At 37.5% G+C, this 22,829-nt stretch overlaps 2 protein-coding genes across 2 annotated transcripts; both read left to right on the forward strand.

The window, feature by feature from the left end:
* zpd (zona pellucida glycoprotein d) lies at positions 1-3,335 on the forward strand. Its single transcript, XM_087796830.1, has 9 exons — positions 1-70; positions 161-268; positions 1,112-1,320; positions 1,402-1,559; positions 1,933-2,047; positions 2,111-2,238; positions 2,298-2,481; positions 2,912-3,020; positions 3,089-3,335. The coding sequence occupies exons 1-9, from the start codon at positions 1-3 to the stop codon at positions 3,211-3,213; spliced, it is 1,206 nt and encodes a 401-aa protein (XP_087652956.1). The 3' UTR covers positions 3,214-3,335.
* Positions 3,336-3,688: 353 nt separating this feature from the next.
* Positions 3,689-22,452, forward strand: LOC148073857 (matrix metalloproteinase-15-like). The gene is made up of 10 exons (XM_087796828.1): positions 3,689-4,051; positions 6,168-6,316; positions 7,847-7,966; positions 8,031-8,338; positions 9,746-9,907; positions 11,679-12,043; positions 13,015-13,153; positions 17,049-17,199; positions 18,078-18,193; positions 19,863-22,452. The coding sequence occupies exons 1-10, from the start codon at positions 3,926-3,928 to the stop codon at positions 20,294-20,296; spliced, it is 2,070 nt and encodes a 689-aa protein (XP_087652954.1). The 5' UTR covers positions 3,689-3,925; the 3' UTR covers positions 20,297-22,452.
* The last annotated feature ends 377 nt before the right edge of the window (positions 22,453-22,829 follow it).

Consider the following 22,829-nt stretch of genomic DNA (forward strand, 5'->3'; position numbering starts at 1 on the left):
ATGTTATATTTGTGTGTGCAGCTGAATGTGGTGGTTCTTCTGATGCTCGTCACTGGATATTACGTCGACGGTGAGTCTTTTAGAACGTGTTCGTTTGTTAAGCCTGTGAGAAACGAAGACGCTCGTGTGAACTCGTGTTTGTTCGTGTTTGTTCGTGCAGGAGCCTGCAGGGTGGAGGACTGCAAGGACCCGGAGAGATGTCGTCTCTCCAAAGACGAACGCACCTGCAAATGTGCTGTTGGCTTCTACGATGATCTCTGTGACAAAGGTAGATCAATCACCAGGAATTCCCTCTGAAATGTTAACCCTTTTATTTTAACCAAATATTTGGGTCCCAGATTGAGTTTCGAATACAAACTGATTTGATGGCTACATTTAAATTACAAATACCTGTATCCACGTTTAAATGGGTTTATCTGTGTTAAATATTTTAATATACAATCCGTTTTGGCTACATATTTTAAGAAATATGCTTCATTAAAATTTTATTCTATACAATATAAATATTTGTATAACGCTTTTCCAGACCAGGGTCACAAAGCGCTCAAACAATCAAAATGATATTCAATAAAGTATATACTTTAAAGGTCAAGATAAAACTGATGACACAACAAGAGTTCCAGACAATCAATTGTGCTGCTTTAAAGAGGGGATTTTATATATTAAAATACTAGAAATCTTTCAATTTATGGGCTTTTTTAAATCTTTAAAAGGTGTACATTGCCCTTTAAAGTCTATTTATGTATTAAACAAGAGAAATCCACTGGTTAGCGTAACAGTTTTCATGAAAAATTACTTTAAAAATAGTTTTCCGATCGTGATTGAGCCCAGCTGGTGTACTAAATATAAATGCAGTTAAAGGGTGACTTTAAATTATCTGCAATAGTTTGAACAGGAATTAATATTGATTGGCTGTCTGTTCTGAAACTGTTTTTTTAAAAATAAAATGTGTTGTAATGTTAAACAAAACCAGTAGATGTCACTAATGTAACGGTGAACCCCATTTTAACAACGTTGACTAGCCATGGAAAAAGACTATTTCAATCAAAATATGTTGACAGATGAGCACCGTTCATGTCCATCTCTAAAAATTAGCATTTTTCTGCCACAGATGCCCTCATGAAGATCTCCTGCGCCAGAGACTACATCTCAGTCAGAGCACTGGAAGCGTTCTTCGACTATCACAAAGTTCCGTCCGACTCCCTGCACCTGCCCAACAAATCTTGTCGCGCTCATAGAGAAATGGTCGACAACATGACCTTCTACGTCGCCAAGATCGCCAAAGATCAGTACCTGCCGTGCGGCGGGAGGCCTCTGGAAGTAATGGGCGTTCCTGAATGATCTACAAGTTTTTCTTTGGATGATTTTATTTTTTTAAATGCTGATGTTTTTGCGCCACAGAAAAACTTCACCCATATCTCCTACTCCCTGAGTCTTCTGTCGGACCCACAGATTTATGGAAACATCATCAGGGATCCAATCATCAAACTGGATTTCTCCTGCGTCTACCCTTATGTCAAACGAGTCAGTCTGCCGTTCCCGGTCGTCCCATTTTCCAGGTACGCGTCACTGGTCTTCCTACCACACATCTCACTTTATCTGCATCATAAAATGTGTAAAAGTCACTTTTCCTCCTCCCTTACAAATATTAAAACTACTACTACACTGATCCAAGTTGCCATGGCTACGATTCAAAGACTCCTATTAAGTCCGCTTGAGTAGGTTTAGGGTTTTTCCAAGAGTAAAATGCATGGTTGCAGAAATGACCCAATAGTGCCAGAGAAACCTAGAAAGGGAGAGTTCAGGGGGAAAAACTGGGGATTTCTGGGGGGAATCCCACATTTTATATTCCCCATTTTCAAAACCTTACAATGACCCTAAATGTTGCACCTTTTTTAAGGTAGTGCTACTCCTTCCTCTGTCCCCCTCTAGTGAGACGGTGATGCGTGTCGACGAGCTTGACGCCACCATACAGATGATGTTGTTCACCGACGAGACTTACTCCTCAGCCTTCACCAGCGCCCCCTCCATTGAGCTCCGAGACCAGGTCGGACCTTGTGGTGCGTGAAAGTATGTTTTAGGACTATCTTAAGTTCCGACCTGTGTGCAGGTGTACGTGGAGTTGACGGTGACCGAGCCTGCCGACTTTTTCCTGCTCCGCATCAACGAGTGCTGGGCCACGCAGACCCCCGAACCCAACGCCACAGAGGGAACTTATCACAGTCTGATTCTCAACGGGTAAAAACTTTTATTTTTCTGTATGTTTTGACTTTATAATACATTATTTTTGTGTCCAGATGTGTGAACGATCGCACCGTGTCCTTCATCAACGTGACGGAGGATCAGTCCGGCTTCAACGGACAAAGTTCTTCTGTCCGCTACAGTTTCGAGATGTTCCGATTCATAACCGAACCCAACGAGCTGTACTTGCATTGCACCGTGCAGCTGTGTGAGCCGGACGACTTCCAGTCCTGCACACCGGTGAGGCCTTCCTCGTTCATGTCACCATGGTTGGATCAACTTTCTTGCCTTGTCCATCCAAAACTCGGTTGGGAAATTGAATTTCCTTTAATGCCTCATTGTGTACCAGCAGTTTAAGTAGTGATATGTAGATGAAACTGTAATACAATCTGATGCACATGGGGGTTTTGTGGAGAAAAGGAAATGATGGGAAAATACTTTTCATTTAAAGATCTGTAAATTTAAATGGGTGCAAATTAGTACTTGTGGTCCATATAAATATTTTTGAAATGTAGACTCCTATCCACCCTTGACCCAAGTCGGGTCCTATTCCTTCTATTGTTTTGGTAGAATATGTATTTCTAATTGTAGGATTGTCTCAGTTGACCCGGCTAGCTGGGAGAAGTTGTTGAAGCAAGTCAACACTGTTTGTATTTCATGTGTTGTGCAGGTTTGCCACACCATCAGTAAGCGGGAAGCTGTGAAGCCTAATCCAGCTCAAGGGCTCCTGTCATATGGACCAATCAAAATTGAGAGGACGGAACAAGTAGTCCAGTCCAGTAAGATTTTTCTTTTTTTTTTCTACCACAGTTTGAACAGAAGATTTAAAGCTTTTTTTTTATTCCAGGTGTCCTGACCACTGTATTGCTGCCTGTGGTCGGCGTGTGGACCGTGGGCTTCTTCGTCGTCCTGATCATCATCTTCGTCAAAGCTGGCACCCGGAGGCTCCGCCCACCCACGCCGCACCACTGACCACTGCACTTCGTCTTGTTAATTTCACATTTATGAAATACTATAGTGTTAGAGTAAAACTTTTCAATACTCAAAAAAAAAAAATCATTAAATGAGGATTAACTTGATGTTGGTGGAATAAAAAAAACATATTGCCCTAAAACTTTTGCCTCATGCTGCATTTTACTAGTGACTACTATCATCACAACTGTCTTGTATTGACAAGTTTGTTTACAAGTGGATTTATTGCAAAATATTTGTCCGATTTAAAAGTTTTTTTTATTTAAATGTGCAACCATGATGGATGCTGAATACTCAAAAGTTTGTATACAAATAATTATCAATTTTTGTTAATTTGAAGAAAATCCGGAAGTTCTATTTAAAAACTGTACCGGAAGTCTAATCCGTCCCAAGTTCACCGTGAGGAACTTGACTGCTCTTCTCTGATTGGCTGAGATGCTGGACGCGACCGGACCGAAGGTTCACACACTTCGAGGAGAGACCAGCCATTGTGGACACTTCAAGAGACGGACCTGTGCACCAGGAAAACCGGGCCATGCGGCGTTTTTTATCCCGGGACAGGCCAGGACCGGATCGTTAAAGTGGTCTTAAAAACAGTGGGGAAGTTGTCTAGCATGAACTCCGGTGGTCGCGTCTCCTGCTGAGCTCTTGCTAGCTTAGAAGCGTCTTTGGATTCAACTTTATTTAAAAGGCAAAACTCGAGTGAACAAAGATGGTGTTGAAGGTTTCGTCCCAGAATGTTTGGGCGCACGTTCTTCTCATCCTGACATGTTTGTTTTGTGTGGTCCGGAGCAGCGGCTCAGTGGAGGAGACACCAGAGGAAGACATTAATGCGGAGGTAAACATTATTTAAATATTATTTAAAGTGTAGTTTTTTTATGTCATGTTCGCGTTTAAACTTTAATAATCAACTATCATCTTAAATACTTTGGAAGAAAACCTTTAAAAAGTTTTTAAAATCACTTTAACTGTTACACAATGCAACTTTCAATGTGATTATAAATATGAATCTGTCATTTATCATTTATTTAATTGTAAATCTAACACCATTTTTTTTAAGGAAAGTGTTATTTCTTGAAAGAAAATAAAATCATAATTCATGAGCAACGCTTTTTATTATTGTCAAACTCATGGCCAAGCCATGTATTTTTTGGCCCCTTCTTTTGGATCAATATCAAAGTAGGCAATTGTTCCTGTTGATATTATGACCAAAAAAAAAGATGCTAGTGATTGAGATAAGAAAATAGGTCATTCATTTGTTTGGTAAAGACAACAAACGGATAGAATTAAGATGAAAAAGACAAAATCCAAACCACATTTGCTATTAAATAAACATCTGTTTGGTTTTACACCGTGCCTTCTTATGATTTTAATCACATCATCATAATGGGGAGAAAAAGAAAAGAAAGATAAATATCTAAATTCTTTAAATCTACAATTGAATGACAAACCTAAATTCTTTTATATCTAGTTAGGGGACCTTTTATGATGGGGAAACATTGATTGTTTTTAAGATAAATGCAGGAATTCTACATTTAAGGGCATTTCATGCGCTGTGTGTGTGTGTGTGTGTATTTTGACTTGTGAGTTTTCATCAATATAGATAAAAGGAAAGAAAATTGTTATGCATTGCGTTTTAGTGTTGTAGCGCTTTTCACATTCACTCATATCTGTTGCTTTTCACTATCATTGCACTTTAATCTAAGAAGTACAAACTGTATCTGTGTATTATATTTCTAACTTCACATAAATATCTGTTTAAACTGAAATAAATGACCCCTCTTTTAAACCCTTTCAAACGCTTTTTAAAACCTGAACTGTTCTTGTAGTCCTGTTATCATAATATACCACCAGCTTGCGTTAACATCAATATTTTTCAATCCAGGTCATACAGCCCAAACACTCGTGCGTCATGTGACGTGTGTGTGTGTGTGTGTGTGAAGATTTATAGCTAGCAGCTGGTCGAACCTTGAGTTATAGGAGTCGTGCCATTCACTACCCTTTGTTTTGGTAGGTTTTATGTTTGTTTCCATGAGCAGGGAAATAGCAGAGAAAAAAAATAAAAGATTGTTGTTGTGAGTTTGCTATCAGGTTCATCTGGAACGAATAAAGGTTTGTGAAGCTCAGCGATGACCTGCTTGACACAGGAGAGAACTTCCTGGTTTTGAGTTCACATCTCAGTGGGATGTTTTGGCAGTGGACAGTGGTCAGAAATAGAATTATATCAAGATAGTGGACGCATCAGGTGTCAAGTCATATTATGATTTACTCTGCAGGAATTTAACTTGATCAACATTTTAGTTTTGTCCTCAAAGCAGATTTTCGTCCGTCTCGAACAAGAACAACATGTCTGAGATCATGCACGTCTCTGAACCGGCAGCCAAGTCATACTGACAGCTAAATGCTGAATAATCATCAGGAAAAGCCCATTAGTCAGATGAGGGAAGTGTTCTGGCGATGAGTCAGGTGGGAGTTTAATTCATCTGTTTATCATTAAATCATATGTAAGTGTTTGTTAGCATGGTTGAGAACTCTGACGTAAGGAACACGTTCAGCTTGTTTGCCTGATAAATAAAAGCAAATGTTTTATGTGCGTTATTTTGGTGGACATCAAAGGAGTTTCAACTGTGGAAGTCCTGTGGTTTTGATTTTGACCAGGCTTTACGGAGGCTACCTAAAAGGCACGTGTTCGGTCAAAGCAGTCCTCCCTGGAGACGCAGCTTCACATGAAAAACAAGCACAACTCTGATTATTTTGAAGTCTACTTTTCTCCTCGACTCTCGGAGCCGTCCTTCTCTCTGTGGCTCATCTTGGCAGAGGTGCTGCAGGAATGTTGTAACGTTAATGGACAACATCTGGTTTCTATCTCTTCCTTTCTTTCAACTCTTTCTCCAACAACGAGTTGGGAATAAAAAACTGAAGACGGCTGATCTGATCTCTGTCTGTCCCCGCAGTCATGGCTGCGTCAGTTCGGCTACCTTTCCCAGGCCAGCAGACAAATGTCCACCATGCAGTCGGCTCAGATTCTGTCCAAAGCCATCGGTGACATGCAGAGATTCTACGGCCTGGAGGTGACCGGGAAGATGGACTCCGCCACTGTTGCGTAAGTTGTTATGCAGCTGTGGGAAGTTTCTCACAGCAGGCAAAAACATGGATGCTATTCAAAGGGTTTCGGGTTGTTTTTGAAAAACATAAAAAGGTCAAGGTCCTTTGAACCATACCTTTAAGTAGCACAGCATGACATACTGAGGTTTTAAACTTTTTTTTTGGAGATTGCTGTTGCAATCATTTCCATCATGGCTAACTTATCAAAGGATCTTTTTTAAGTTCCAAGGAAAATTAAAAAAAAAAAAAGGAAACAGACCTGTTAAAGCAATAGTGGCTTTAACACACTTTGCTGGATTAGGCCCATAAACAGGTTTAATCTGGCCGGAAGATGATTTTATACAAACATTTGCTGTAATTCTCCAATAAAAGAAAGTGCTGTTCTAACTGTGTCCAATAGGTGGCACAATAGCAATTGTGTTATGTAAGCAAGTAGCCCAAGAAAGTGCAGCTAGTCCAGATAAGCTACTTTGTGTGTTTTGCCCGCACTATATATTACAACCTCTACTATAAATATTACGTGCTTTTACACTCTTATTGACCCAATAGGTCTCTCTTTTATAAAAACACATCACTGAGTATTACAAGAAAAATGGTAATACTCCCATTTATTTACGGAAGTGAGTTTGAAAGTTATATGTTTGGTGTGTCCTGAATAAATATAACTTTACAGCCATGCTAACAAATACGTCTTCTTTCAAAGACACTTTAATAGAGAAGAGACCAAATGTAAACATGGAAAACATTCAGAAATGGTTGTTTTCAAGTTAGTTGTACCATGATCTTACCGGTCCAGCTCACATGAAGATAGATTATCCTCAATGTGGCCCGTCAACTGAGTTACACTGTAGCAATTACACTGGTCTGACAGTGGAGGGAGCCAGAAGTAAATGTGTTCAATTTTCTGATTCAGAAGTGAACGCTGACCCCAACTAGGGTCGAGTATTGTTTCATCTGATATCAGAGTGAAACAGATACTTCTGAAAAGATGCTTAAATATGCCTTAAATGCCTAAATCAGAAAAGATAACTTGTTCTTTTCCTTACGTTTAACACTTGTGTTGTCTCTGGGTCAAGATGAACGACCTCCACCACTGCATACATATATGTGTAAGCCAGGGAGGTCGTTGACCTCGAACCAGAGGCAACACAAGGGATACCACAAACACATTTGTTTGGGCTTCGGGTCACCTTGTCCATGAGCTGACAGTTTTCTTAACCCTTGTGTTATATGACTTGTTATCAACCCAAGGGTTGATAAATGGTGATAATGATTAAGTCTACCATGTCTTTGTGAATATGGTATTATAGTCCAGATTTTCATTGGGTAAGATGTTTCCAAATTAAGACTTAGACTCTTGTAGTACTGTTTATATCATAATTATTTCTTGTAGGGCTAACATTTTTTTCTATTTAAACCGACATTCCGATTTAATAGGATGTAATTCCCAAAAAGCAGAGATTGAGATAAGAACAACAATGATCCGCACATAAGATGATTGCACATTAATGATGTATCATTTATCCAGGGCCATGCGTCGACCTCGCTGTGGTCTCCCTGATAGAAGAGCAGACGCTGAAGAAGGTGCGAGGAAGAGAAGATACACTCTCACAGGGCAGCAGTGGGACAAAGACCACATCACCTACAGGTTGTTTAACATTTGTTCGGTTACAAAACGAATCATCACGTTTAAATCTAATCTCGTGTTTCAGTGTGATGAACCAGCACATCCCTCGCTCGCTCGGAGAAGAGCCGACGTACGAAGCCATCCGTCGAGCGTTTGACGTGTGGAGGCGAGTGACCCCGCTGACCTTCGACCAGCTGCCCGCCGAGTCCGGCAACGGCAGCAAGGCCGCCGATATCCTGCTATTGTTTGCCTCCGGTTTCCATGGCGACATGTCCCTGTTTGATGGCGAGGGCGGGTCACTGGCTCACGCCTACTATCCCGGACCAGGGATCGGTGGCGACACACATTTTGATGCGGATGAACCCTGGACACTGGACAATGAAAATGGTAAAGGTGAGTCAGCCATTTTGATTCAGTTTGGAATTCAATCCTTTGACTTCATCTTGTCAATACTTCTACTGCATAATCAATCAGAACTACAAGCTTCTGAGCAGAGTAGTAAAACAAAAATAACAAATCTTGGATGACCTGAAAGACGAGAGCATTACAGTAATCTAAAACGACCTGTGGTTAGAGCATCAAAGTCTCTGGGTTGGCTCTGGAAAATAGATAATACGCTTCACAAAGTCTTTTTTCAATTTTCCTGTTCTCCTTTTGACTGCAGTCATCTCGTTCCATTGTCATTTATTAAATAACTTTTTTTCTCTGACTTAAAATTGTTGTTTCAAAATCATGTCGTTGTTTCATATGTTTGTAAAAAGCAAAACATTGTGATGTGATTCGATTTTTGGTAGTTTTTTGTCGTTTCATGAAGATTTCTGAAAGTTTTGGTCTTTCGCTTGTATGGCCTCTGACCGCTGCCGCTCCGTTAAGAACTTTCATTTAGCTTTGCATGATTCGCTTTATGTGAAAGACCTCCTTGGCAGGGGTATGCACTGTCTTCATCTATTTATGAATCTATTTTTATATGCTGTTTAAAACACTGTTTTAGGTTGCAAAGTTGTGAAAAATAGATACAGAAAAATTTGATATTGACATCTCATATAATTAACGTTTCATCTCTCAATATATATGAATAATTTTGTTTTTGCAAAACTAGAAAGTGAAATATGTCCTCTGCATCTACAGTCAAATTGAAAAGTTGTTTTCGATTTTAAATACTTTTGCCCCAATTTCACGTTTCAATTTTGATTAATATTGTGGTTTTTTTTTTCGTAATTTGAATCGTGTCGTAAGATTCTTGTTACTCCTCACCCGTTATTATAGAGTCACCTCACAGACTGAAATGCTTTACATTAGACAAAAACAACATGATTCAGTAAAACATACTGACTTTTAAAACACTGTTGTATTGAAATAAGCAAATAAAAATAAAAGATTACAAGAAAATAACTGCAACCAAGTTACATTTTTTTTTAACTAATTCTGTTAAGATTTAAAATACGACATCCCATAAAAGCCAGCCTGTAAAAGTCAAATTTGTAATAAGAAGCCGCACAGGTTGTTCTTATCTCCTCAGTCGGGCTGTTCCAGAGTCGAGGTGCCCTGATGGAAAATTCTCAGACCCCCTTTGATTTTAGCCTGAACTTTAGAACAGCTAATAGGGACCTGCATGAGGATCCAAGACTGTGGGCTGACTCATATATAGCTTAGTGGCCGGATTGGTGTGATTTTAAGTGAAATTCAAAGTCAGACTTCTAGCAGTAAATATGGTGGATTGTTGCTCCAGGGTTTCTCTCATCAAACTGTTGTATTATAAATGTGTGAAAAACGGTTTCATTCCAAGTGTCTTATTTGCAGGTATTGATCTCTTCCTGGTTGCTGTACATGAACTGGGTCACGCTTTGGGTCTGGAGCACTCGGACAACCCCAGCGCCGTCATGGCTCCGTTCTACCAGTGGATTCCAACTCACAACTTCTCTCTGCACGACGACGACATCAGAGGAATACAGTACATGTATGGTGAGAGGAACACGCTACACTGAGGGTTAGCTTTAGGTCTTCTACGATCATGAACATTGTTTGCTACCACATGGTTAGCTTAGAAGAATTAGCAACACAGTTTTATTCTATGTTTTAGAAGTGTCTTGAAGTTACCTATTTTGGAGTTTATTACGTTTTTAAAAAAGTCTACAAAATATCCCTGTGTTCCGCAAAGTGACACTAGGTTTTTAGGAATAAACCGTTCGTCTTTGACAATTGTGAACACGTAAAACATTGTCAAATGTTATATCGATTTTTTGCTCGATTTAACTGTGAATTTGGGCCATGTTTCTCAAATTCCATTTGTTATTTTGTTTTGTAAATCTGTTTTATCTACACTGTAAATCAAAACTATATATATTATAACATTTGATGTGATGATCTTAGTCTCCTGGTCAAAAGCTTTTGCTCGTTTTTGATCCTAAAAAACATGTTTAAACATCTTTAATCCTTGATCTTCTCAAGTTCTTCCATTGCCTTTGATCGTAGCTGTGGTTTGTCCAAGATGTTTTGATGTGTTACTCGACTGCTGGCTGCATTTGTACGTTTTTAGTCTTCCTGTTTTCTGATGGAGGAAGATCAGATTGTCTTCATAGACACATGACACACTCTCAGCACAACACACAGAATTCCGGCATCTGTTAACAATGTTGCCATTCACTCGCTCAAAGCCTGACATTATACCGGCTGGACTTCTGTCTGCCCGATAGTCTGTGAGTGTGCACAGAAGTGGGTTAAAGTCAAGTGAGTAGCAGCAGTAAACGTTCAAGCATATAATTCATAATCAGTCGTCGAGCTGCTACATCTGGTCCGTCTACTTGAACATCATATAAGTCACAGTTGAACAGATAGAATGAGTCAAATCGAGTGTCACCGCTGGAATGAAAATATTACGGCCATAAATAACGCAGAAGTGACCCCTCAGTAAACAAGTTAACCTGCAATTTAGCAAGATGAAGGATGATACCAAGATTAGAGAGAGGCCGAGGTCTGGAGGGTAAATTCAGGAAGATGATGACGCAAAGAGATCGAGGCGAATGTTTTTAAGAAAAGTAGAGCAGGGAGGCAGGAAGCCTTTTTTTGGCAAGAGAATATGTCCGCGGATGTGGAGAAAACACTCTCAAAATCTAAAAGGTTCAGTTGAAGTAGAGAAGAAATGAGATTAAAATGTGCTCTCATGCATATATTTAGTTACTCACTTCTTAAGATAAGATAAGATAAGATACACCCTTTTTTTGTTGTAACATCAGCAGAGATCATATTATTAAATGTGAATTAATTATTCACAGGATATAAAAAAAGAGTATGCTCTGTGTCTGATGAAAATAAAATAAACAGAGTTAAGAGTCGGTCCTAACTCTGGCCCAGGTTTTCACTGGGAAGGTCAAAGGTTCGAGCTCATGTGGGGAGGTTTGGAGAGAAAATGAGGAAGGACGTTGGAGACAGGACGCTGGACATGTCAGACAAAGAATCATTTAAACTTCTGGATTGAATTTAGTTTGACGACAAAAGAGATTTGTCAGTTCTCACTGAGAGTCATTTCAAATGTCAAGTTTATCTATTCATAGCGAGTGACTGGATGTAACTCGATCGCACTGGAAGACCAGATCAGTTGTCTGGACTTGTTGCATAACATGTTTCCTGGCGACCAGCAGAGCGACATCTCAGGCCAATAAAGGAGCCTCACATGGAAAGTCTTCGTGTGAGGAGGAGAGGATACAGAGATTTGATTAAGTGTCATTCTTTCCAGGTCCTCCTCTCATCACCGTGGCTCCTCCCACCTCTCCTTCCTCTGGGGATGGTTCTCCAGACTCTCCCGCTCCTTCACCCTCCGTTGAAGAAGAAGCCACAACGTTCTCGCCCACGGTCGCCCAGCCTGACCCGCCGAGTAGCCCTCCAGATATTCCCCATCCAAGACCTGGTCCAACCTCGCCACCTGTGGATCCAACCCCCCCTCAGTCCGACCCGGATGTAGTCACCCCGACAGTCAAAGAAGAGGTCACAGCTCCACCTCCACCCAGACCCCCTAAACATCCTGACAACGTCCCCCCAAATATCTGTGACGGGGATTTTGACATCGTGACCCTGCTGAGAGGGGAGATGTTCGTTTTCAAGGTAGACAAACACTTTATAATAGTTCATATTTAATGTATTTAGAGAATCAAAGTGTATCAGTGGCATCAGTGTATTGACCCTTTTTTGTATTTATACAAGTAGTTATACCTACTCAAATACAAGTACAATTACAAATAAATGATCCAATATTTAAATATTTGTGGAGGGAAAAACATTTAAATGAGGAATCAAATTTTGATTTTGAGACTGTAACTATTGTTTTGAATGTTATTATTATTTTTTTTTTATGATGATGATTATTGCCATCAGAATATAGTTGGATTTAATATTTTAAATCTTGAAACATTTGTTATGATTCTTTTTTTAAGAATTGCATTTATTTTTTAATAGTTGAATTCATTATTTCCCCTCGCGGGATAATAAAGGGATTCTGATTGTCTATATTAAAAGGTTACATTTTTATTTTTCTACATTTTCTAAATAATAATTATATTTTCTCTATTGTAAATCCAATAATAACAAATTTATATTTCTGAATTCCATATTTTTTAAAATGTGTAGCCTTTAAAATCCAATAATCCAAATAATTGAATAATAATTTGTTTAAAAACATTGGTACTATTACACCAATATCGTTATAATAATTATTATTAAATAATTATTTTAATAGATCAATTAAATCTTCAAATATAGAAACTGTTGAATTCAATTATTTAAATCAAACAAATTCAACCTTTCAATATAGAAACTATTCAACAAACGATTTGTTGCTTGAAAAGCAACATTTCAATAAAAAAAAGTGTAGATTTTGAAATATTAAATTTAACAATTCAATATTCTGATGGCACTGATATACTTGTATAATAAGTTAAAAATAAATAAAGTTAAAACGATACAGTCTCAATATCTAAATTTGATGTCTCATATTATTTATTAGTTTATAACTCCAGTTGTGTTCTCCCTGTTTTCAAGTAAACACTGTTTTTAATTCAAACTATTCTCCTGTTCAGGGTCGCTGGTTCTGGCGAGTGCGTAGGAACCGTGTCCTGGACAACTACCCGATGCCGATCTCTGTCTTCTGGCACGGTCTGCCCAGCGACGTGGACGCCGCCTACGAGCGCCACGACGGCAAGTTCGTCTTCTTTAAAGGTACGCTCCGGCTGTTTATCGCCAATAAAGCCGCTGTCGCGTCGCCAACAACATGCTTTCATGCTGAGTCGCCGCTTTTTTTTTCTCCCCCCCCGTAAAAACAAATCTGTGTTTGATTTGAATTGGCAAAAGAGGGAGGAAAGTGCTTACTCAGCGTTTCGCAGGCCAGCTTGATTTGCGAGTCGGTCATAATTCAACGTGGCTACGAAGGTTATAAACACAGAGCTGTGCGTGGCTAGCATGTGTAGCTCCAGGTCAGCGTGTGCAGCCGGCTGGTCTCTCGCCAGCGTTGAGTGACATCTGCTGCTATAACCCAGTTTGACTGCAGTCCAGCTCTGACCCCGGAGCTGCTGCGTTGCGTCAGACGACTGAGCTCTGATCCAAAATGTGAGCAGCTGCACAGCTTTAACTCTGTCACTGTTTACATTTCCAAGGATTTTAGAGGATCAGGTCACATGTTGTCCTCAACTTGAAGAACAATACTGTTGGTAAGGTCTGCTTTCACGACTCCATTCTCCTCGTTTGTTACACTTAGATTAGTTCTTTTTCATTATTATTTGTTTTTTTTTAAAAGAAGATAAAAAGACATGAGGTGCAAGATAATGCCCAAAGTTGTTGAAAAATCAGTTAAAAACATACTTTTATTCATTGTTGAAAGAAGTTAAAAAGACATGAGGTGCAAGATAATACCCAAAGTTGTTGAAAAACCAGTTAAAAACATACTTTTATTCATTTTTGAAAGAAGTTAAAAAGACATGAGGTGCAAGATAATACCCAAAGTTGTTGAAAAAGCAGTTAAAAACATACTTTTATTCATTTTTGAAAGAAATTAAAAAGACATGAGGTGCAAGATAATACCCAAAGTTGTTGAAAAATCAGTTAAAAACATACTTTTATTCATTGTTGAAAGAAGTTAAAAAGACATGAGGTGCAAGATAATACCCAAAGTTGTTGAAAAATCAGTTAAAAACATACTTTTATTCATTGTTGAAAGAAGTTAAAAAGACATGAGGTGCAAGATAATACCCAAAGTTGTTGAAAAATCAGTTAAAAACATACTTTTATTCATTGTTGAAAGAAGTTAAAAAGACATGAGGTGCAAGATAATACCCAAAGTTGTTGAAAAATCAGTTAAAAACATACTTTTATTCATTGTTGAAAGAAGTTAAAAAGACATGAGGTGCAAGATAATACCCAAAGTTGTTGAAAAATCAGTTAAAAACATACTTTTATTCATTGTTGAAAGAAGTTAAAAAGACATGAGGTGCAAGATAATACCCAAAGTTGTTGAAAAAGCAGTTAAAAACATACTTTTATTCATTGTTGAAAGAAATTAAAAAGACATGAGGTGCAAGATAATGCCCAAAGTTGTTGAAAAATCAGTTAAAAACATACTTTTATTAATTGTTGAAAGACGTTAAAAAGACATGAGGTGCAAGATAATACCCAAAGTTGTTGAAAAAGCAGTTAAAAACATACTTTTATTCATTGTTGAAAGAAGTTAAAAAGACATGAGGTGCAAGATAATACCCAAAGTTGTTGAAAAACCAGTTAAAAACATACTTTTATTCATTTTTGAAAGAAGTTAAAAAGACATGAGGTGCAAGATAATACCCAAAGTTGTTGAAAAACCAGTTAAAAACATACTTTTATTCATTGTTGAAAGAAGTTAAAAAGACATGAGGTGCAAGATAATACCCAAAGTTGTTGAAAAACCAGTTAAAAACATACTTTTATTCATTGTTGAAAGAAGTTAAAAAGACATGAGGTGCAAGATAATACCCAAAGTTGTTGAAAAAGCAGTTAAAAACATACTTTTATTCATTGTTGAAAGAAATTAAAAAGACATGAGGTGCAAGATAATGCCCAAAGTTGTTGAAAAATCAGTTAAAAACATACTTTTATTCATTGTTGAAAGACGTTAAAAAGACATGAGGTGCAAGATAATACCCAAAGTTGTTGAAAAAGCAGTTAAAAACATACTTTTATTCATTGTTGAAAGAAGTTAAAAAGACATGAGGTGCAAGATAATGCCCAAAGTTGTTGAAAAATCAGTTAAAAACATACTTGTATTCATTGTTGAAAGAAGTTGAAAAGACATGAGGTGCAAGATAATACCCAAAGTTGTTGAAAAATCAGTTAAAAACATACTTGTATTCATTGTTGAAAGAAGTTGAAAAGACATGAGGTGCAAGATAATACCCAAAGTTGTTGAAAAATCAGTTAAAAACATACTTTTATTCATTGTTGAAAGAAGTTAAAAATACATGAGGTGCAAGATAATGCCCAAAGTTGTTGAAAAAGCAGTTAAAAACATACGTTTATTCATTTTTGAAAGAAGTTAAAAAGACATGAGGTGCAAGATAATGCCCAAAGTTGTTGAAAAAGCAGTTAAAAACATACTTTTATTCATTGTTGAAAGAAGTTAAAAAGACATGAGGTGCAAGATAATACCCAAAGTTGTTGAAAAAGCAGTTAAAAACATACTTTTATTCATTGTTGAAAGAAGTTAAAAATACATGAGGTGCAAGATAATGCCCAAAGTTGTTGAAAAAGCAGTTAAAAACATACGTTTATTCATTTTTGAAAGAAGTTAAAAAGACATGAGGTGCAAGATAATGCCCAAAGTTGTTGAAAAAGCAGTTAAAAACATACTTTTATTCATTGTTGAAAGAAGTTAAAAAGACATGAGGTGCAAGATAATACCCAAAGTTGTTGAAAAATCAGTTAAAAACATACTTTTATTCATTGTTGAAAGAAGTTAAAAAGACCCAACGTTGTTGACAAATCAGTTAAAAACATACTTTTATTCATTGTTGAAAGAAGTTAAAAATACATGAGGTGCAAGATAATGCCCAAAGTTGTTGAAAAAGCAGTTAAAAACATACTTTTATTCATTGTTGAAAGAAGTTAAAAAGACATGAGGTGCAAGATAATACCCAAAGTTGTTGAAAAAGCAGTTCAAAATATACTTTTGTTCATTGTTACAGACACAAATCAAGTAAAAAGACTCACTGAAGTTATATTGACTCAAGCAGGGCCATCAGGGATTAGTCTTATTTTGTTAGAAATAATATTCAGTCTAATGTCACACCTGAAATTTTATTTTTTTGTCAGTAGTTTAGTTTGTATTCTGCCTTCAATGGTTGACAACTGATACAATTTATGGTAAAAACATCCTAGTTATCAAGTGCCACTTTAACACCTGCAGCAACCCTGACTCCTCCCACTTACTCACAACATCACACTGATAGCATGTTGGCCATCCTTACTGTCAGGTATCAGCTGAACCTGTAACAGTTATCTTGCTCATTTTAATCGGAGGGGGACTATAAACTAAAAGTGTGGCAGTATGTTGACATGCTTCATTTGTTCATTATCTCCTTCAGTCAAACAAAAGACATGCAATCCTCTTGAGAATTCAAACAATCCTAAATAAGTTCATTGAACGCCTCAATGCTCTATAGGTTGTTTAAAAATAAAGATTTCAAGAAGCATCGAGTGTTCCGAGCAGGTAAGTGATGCAACACTCGAACCAAGCGTTGTAACACAGCTGAGCAAAGTCCTGGCTTCATGTCTGGAAATATCAAAAGTGTGTCAGAGGGAACGTTGGAAAACGAATGCTGAGCCAACTGTTGCTCCTGCAGCTCGTCCTTTTCTACTTCACATTAAGTTTCCTTCAACTCAGTGACTTGCGGGATCTTTGGTGACACGTTCTCTCCATCTGGTCCGACTCATTCTCACGTTCTTTTCTCCTTTTTCTTCGTTCTTTTTTTTGTATTGGTGTTGATTAACATCTGCAGGCCAAGACTGTTTGAGAACTAATTGTTTTAATGACTTGAATCAAATATACTTTTATATATGTAAAACCTTCTGATGTGCTTTCCTGTGGCAGACGACAGGTACTGGGTGTTCAGGGAGGCGGACCTGCTGCCAGGATACCCTCAGCCTCTGCACCAGTACGGACATGGAGTTCCATCCAACAGCATCGACACGGCCATCTGGTGGGAGCCCAACGGACACACATACTTCTTCTCTGGAGACAGGTACTTACGCCTAATATGACACAAGAGTATATCATTTTTTTATTACAAGTAAATTCATTTTGGTACAATGATTCAACGATGTATTTTAATTATGTATGTATTAGCTATACAAATAAAAATAACTTACTTACTTAATTAAATTCACTTTTGTCAGAATACAGTTATCTCAATGGTTTTCACATTTTCTTTCATAAAATATAACATTTTATTAGTTATTTATTTTAGATGTTCAACTTTTTTAATAATAATTTTAAACTCTTTTTTTTTTTTTATATTGTGTTACTAATATTTATATTTAATATTGTAACGCTTCTTTTATAATTCTTTTTAAATGTCCTCTCTCTCAAAAAATTACACACTATAATAAATTGATATCGTTACCTTCAAAAAATGAGTCTTTTATTTTCTGAATATTCTAAATCAGACATTATTCCAGCCCCCCCGCATCCCCCAAGAGGGAATAAGCGGCAGATGTTAATGTTATTACACACGTCTTTTCTCATTCTTTTTTTATCTTCCTCCCTTTAAAAAAAATGACAGATTATACTAAAATAATGATTTCTTGTAGTTTGTCACAATTACCTTCCAAAAATGTGTCTTTTTTTATTTTCAGGAAAATCCCAAATTAGCCTTTATGCTGCTAATGTTAACTCATAGTTAGTCTTTGCCCTACATTTTACATGTAAAGGTTAAAGGTTAGGTAGATCATCGATTTAAAAAAAAACTTAGCTGCAGAACATTTTTGCATTTGTATTCAAGTATTTTGCAATCTGTGTCTGTAGGTATTTCAAGCAACATCATAAAGTATAGTGTTAAAAAAGTTTTCCTGGAATACCTCACACATCCCAGCCTCAAACTTTAAAACCCTCTGTGTGAAGGTACTGGAGATTCAACGAGCAGACCAGACGAACAGATGCTGAGTCGCCCAAACCCATCGCCCGTTGGGGCAAAATCCCGACATCGCCTAAAGGAGCCTTTCTTAGTGACGACGGAGGTGAGACTTCATTTTGATGTGATTTCAAAGCAGGTCAAGTCCTTACAAGTACTATCATAACTGGTTGAGATGCAGTAAAGTAGTGTAATATCCGACATCATGATTCATATTTAATGAAACTATGTTCATATGCCCATGAGCCTCAAGTTAAAAGACACTTGGTTCCAGGACGATAAAAGTAACAAAACAGATAGTTAGCTTGGGTCAGGCAGCAGGCACGAGAGAAAACTAAGTCTTCAGAAGTGCCATTTGTGGAGAAGAAGCTCAAAATGTGTTGTGAATCCAGGATACCCCCCAACAATATATTTTCCTTTTCTTATCTTAAAAAAATATGTTCCCTTTCTTATCTTAAAAAATATGTTTCTTTTTCTTATCTTAAAAAAACATGTTCATCTTCTTATCTTATAAAATATTTTAGTTTAATTATCTTAAAAAATATGTTCCTCTTCTTATCTCAAAAAAGTGGCTCCTTTTCTTATCTCAAAACTGGCACTTCTACAGCTTATAATATGATATCGAGCCAACCATCTGGCGGGCCACATTTAATGACTTGTCGGCCTGGATTTTGCCTCCGCGCCTTGAGTTTGATCTACATAGTAATGACAGCGGTGACATGTATGATATATTTTTCTTAAGGGAAACATGTCTCACACTCGTCTTTGGTCTTAAATAGCAGGTTAATAAAAAATTGAATGTCAAAAAAGTGTTTAAATCACAGCATTTGTTTCTGGAACTTGTCAGCATGTCGTGTCGGATAAAATCACAGAAAGAAAAACAGCAGCTGTGTAAATATTTAGTTAGTATTTCTCCATATCTCTGAATGTTATTGGAGCGGCTGGAGTGAAACTTCAGTGTGAGTTCACACATGTTCCAGTGCAGGACAGATTCCTGCTGCTCTGTCAGTTCGCTGGAAGAATATGGGAAAGTTGCTGAAGCGTGATTATGACGACATGTTTCCTGAAGAGACAAGTGATGTTTAAACAACATCATTTTAGTATCGGAGAGTCTCTGTTCAATATAGGGCTGTGTATTGGCAAGAATCTGCTGATACGATACGTATCACGATAGAAGTGCAACAATACGATATATCGTGATACTGTAGTAACAAGGATATATTTGTAGTATTGTTGAGTACTTGACTCTGGTGTTGCAGAATTTACAGACCACATGACTCTTGCTTTCATTTCTTTAGAAACCAAAATATGTCCAAATATCAGCTTTAAATGCTGCTTAAGTCGACTGTATCCCCTTGTCCTCAGTCAATCTTGCGGAATTAGTTGAGGAGGACGTAATGACTTCTGCCATCTAGTGGCCAGGTGTTTATTGCAACACAAACATAAACAAATGTGAATATTTGCAAATGGTAAATAAAATAATCAAACTTTTTTTTGTAAAAACTTTATTGAAAAGTAAACAATAAAAGACGAAAAATAAAATATGATTTGAACGGGAAAAAAAAGAAGGTATATTTTATGGAAACAGCATTGTCAAAAAAAAAAAGGCGATATTTAAGTGTCTCGATATTTTCGTACACGTTCTGTTGACATCTACACAATCTAGATCTTGGTTAATGTGGTTTAAAAAAAATATGTTTCCTTTATTATATATATATATATATAAGTATATATATATATATATATATATAGTATTAACGTGTCTCGTCCCACAGCCTTCACTTACTTCTACAAAGGAGCTAACTACTGGAGGTTTGACAACAACAAACGCGATGCTGATAAGGGCTACCCTCGCTCCATCTTGAAGGACTTCATGGGCTGCAGGGGCGTCCCGGACCCTCCCACTGACGTGGACGAGGAGGTGAAAGACAAACCGGTCCAACCTACAGGCGCCACAGAGGACGAGACCAGCCGTGACAAGGAGGATGATGGGACGTCTAAACCAGGCCAAGACGACGAAGACGAAGACGTGGTTGTGACGGCGGCCGACGGGGAGTCTAAGATCCTGACCCTGGTCATGGTGACCGTCCCTCTGGTGCTCATCCTGGGAATACTGGTCCTTATCTTCGCCATCCTCAGGACTCTGCAGAATAAGGAGACTCCCCGAGCTCTGGTGCACTGCAAGCGCTCGCTGCAGGACTGGGTGTGAGTCGTCAAGAGGCTGGAAATATGCTTCCGAGAAACTTTTAAACTCAGAGAGCTGACAAGAAGTCACGAGTCCTGAGTGTCGTGAAAACCTTTATCGGTGTTTGTGTAATAATGCAGCGGTGGTTGAAGCTGGTACTGCTCTAACCACCGGAGATCTCTGTGCCTTTTAATTACGTCTCATCACGGCAGGAACATTTTCTTTGTCATTCCAAGTACAAGGAGGACCTTTTTTTTTTAAGCATTTGTGAAACATGATAGCAAACATCCAGGCATGTGAGCTCATGAAACTAAACCACACACACAAATAATGGCACATAGAGACACGCAGGCGAACGCTATAAAAAGAAAAAGACGACCACTGATGTTGGACCACTGATGCAGCTGAATCAAACAAAGAACATCCTTCAATATGTAGATCAATGAAGGCAACAAAGTATAGAAACGCAGATTTCATATGCAGTCATTCTCTAGCGACAGTGGAATAGCCTGACGCTGTCTCCAAAAATGAAAAATTCAAATATGATGTTTACTCAAGAAGATTTACAGGGTTCTCAGTGAATGTTACTTCAAGTGCTGTTAAGGAAGTTAAACCTGGTCAACAGACTGAGCGAGTCATGCCTGAAATGGATTAGGCACAGAATTTGAACAAGTATGAGTTTGAAAGTAGATTTGTTTCTTTACTATTCAATATAAACAATCTAGGGAATACTGGTCCTCATCTATGCCAAGTGTTCAAATGAAAGAAATGTAAATAATTGTTTTGATCGAAGCAACTATTTCTTAGGTTGTTTTTTTTTTAAATCAAAGCAAGTTTTTTAAATTACATTTCTTGGGGGATTGAAGCAACCTTTTATTAAAATATGTTTTTTAAGCAACTTATTTTATTGAAGCTACTTTTTATGTTGTTTTCTTTAAATAAAGCAACCTTTTTTGGATTAAAAAAATATTTAGTTTTTCATTAAAGACACTTATTTTTCAATTATTTTATTATTATTATATTATTATAATTTTTTTTGGTTTACTTTTAAAAATAACTTTTTTTCTTTTTATTGAAGCTTCTTTTTAATTGAATTTATTAAAAAAATAAAGCAACTTTTTCCAGATTGGCAACTTTCTTCTAAAAGATGTTTATTTTTATTGAATCAGCATTTTTGATTGACTTTTTTATATATAATAAAGAAACAAATGTACCTTCATATGCGACTCCTTTTTAGCATTTCTGGAGACTTAACATTTCTGAGAATTCCTTTATTTTCTACTATTTTTTATCATTGGTACTTTTTTCATTTTAATGACCTACTTCCAGTGAATGTGTTGAAACGTTTTTCTTTATCTCTAGATTATTATGTGGAAGCTCAAATTATAAAGTCAAATTCAGTGTCATTAGACTTCTAGAGAACATGTGCCAAATACACAACAGAGGGCAGTTAGTAAACAGAATTGTAAAAAAAAAAGAAAAAACATCTATTAAGTAGAAGAATGGGGATTTGTGTTTCTCTACAAACGAAAACTCTCCTGACGCAACTTTTATTTCTTTCTCCGTTTGTTCAAGCTCACACTAAATGGTAGCTTTTAATGAAGTATTGCATAGAAAGCCTGCAGGCTCAAGGTCTGCTTCCCATTAGGACCACATGTTGCTGATTTACTGGTGTCGGGCCAGGAGAGGAGGGAGGATGGAAAATGTGGCGGAGCGTTAGCAGAGGAGGAAATGGGAAGAGAATGAGATCAAGATATGGGTGGAGTTTCGTTCGAGAGGAGGTGGAGGGATCATGGAGCAGCAATGCTGGCGTTGTGCCTCCTGACCTACATCAGTCCAGTCCACTCCTCCTTTCCCTGATGGACTCGTTTCTTTTGTCTCCCTCACTCATCCGTACTCATGTCTTTCTTTCACTTCATGTTGTCAATCTGTGTTTTAGATGATCATCCTTCAAACCAGCAGGGTGTGACGTGCCATTTTGAAATGTTTAATTCCACTAATGTGCCTTTTTTTATATATATATATGTCAAAATGGAGGAAAATGCCGAGTGTTCTTTAAAATTGTTTTTCTAAGAAGTTAGTTTGTACATTTTGTTTTTCTCCGTAGATGAATGTTGATGCATGCAGGGCATGTAGAGCCTGTGTACTCGATCCCATTAAAAACTCACAGGTTTGAAGCAGCACACTTCTCTTTTTTCTTTTTTTTTCATCACGTCTTTCTCTCGTCTGAAAAGTTAGTTTTGCACTAGCATACCACTGCCACAAGAGGGAGACAGTGCTCTTCAAATTACGCTTTATTTATTCCGACAAGATTTGAAGACGCGATTACGACGCTTTCTTACTCGTACTACAACTCCCATAATTCACTACGAGGGTTGATCATTTGAGAGCAATTTTCTTTTTTTACTTAAACTTAATTAAACTTGCACCTTTTTTTTCCTGCCCACATTAAACTTGACCCCATGCTTTGGACGAGGGTGTTAGAAGTTCCAATTTCAAGACTACTTTGTCTGCAAATGACTCAAAACAAAAGCAGTCTTTGTGAAAAGGGATGGAG

The sequence above is a fragment of the Callionymus lyra genome, chromosome 8 (genome assembly GCF_982586985.1).
Source record: "Callionymus lyra chromosome 8, fCalLyr1.hap1.1, whole genome shotgun sequence".
In the NCBI taxonomy this organism is placed as follows: Eukaryota; Metazoa; Chordata; class Actinopteri; order Syngnathiformes; family Callionymidae; genus Callionymus; species Callionymus lyra.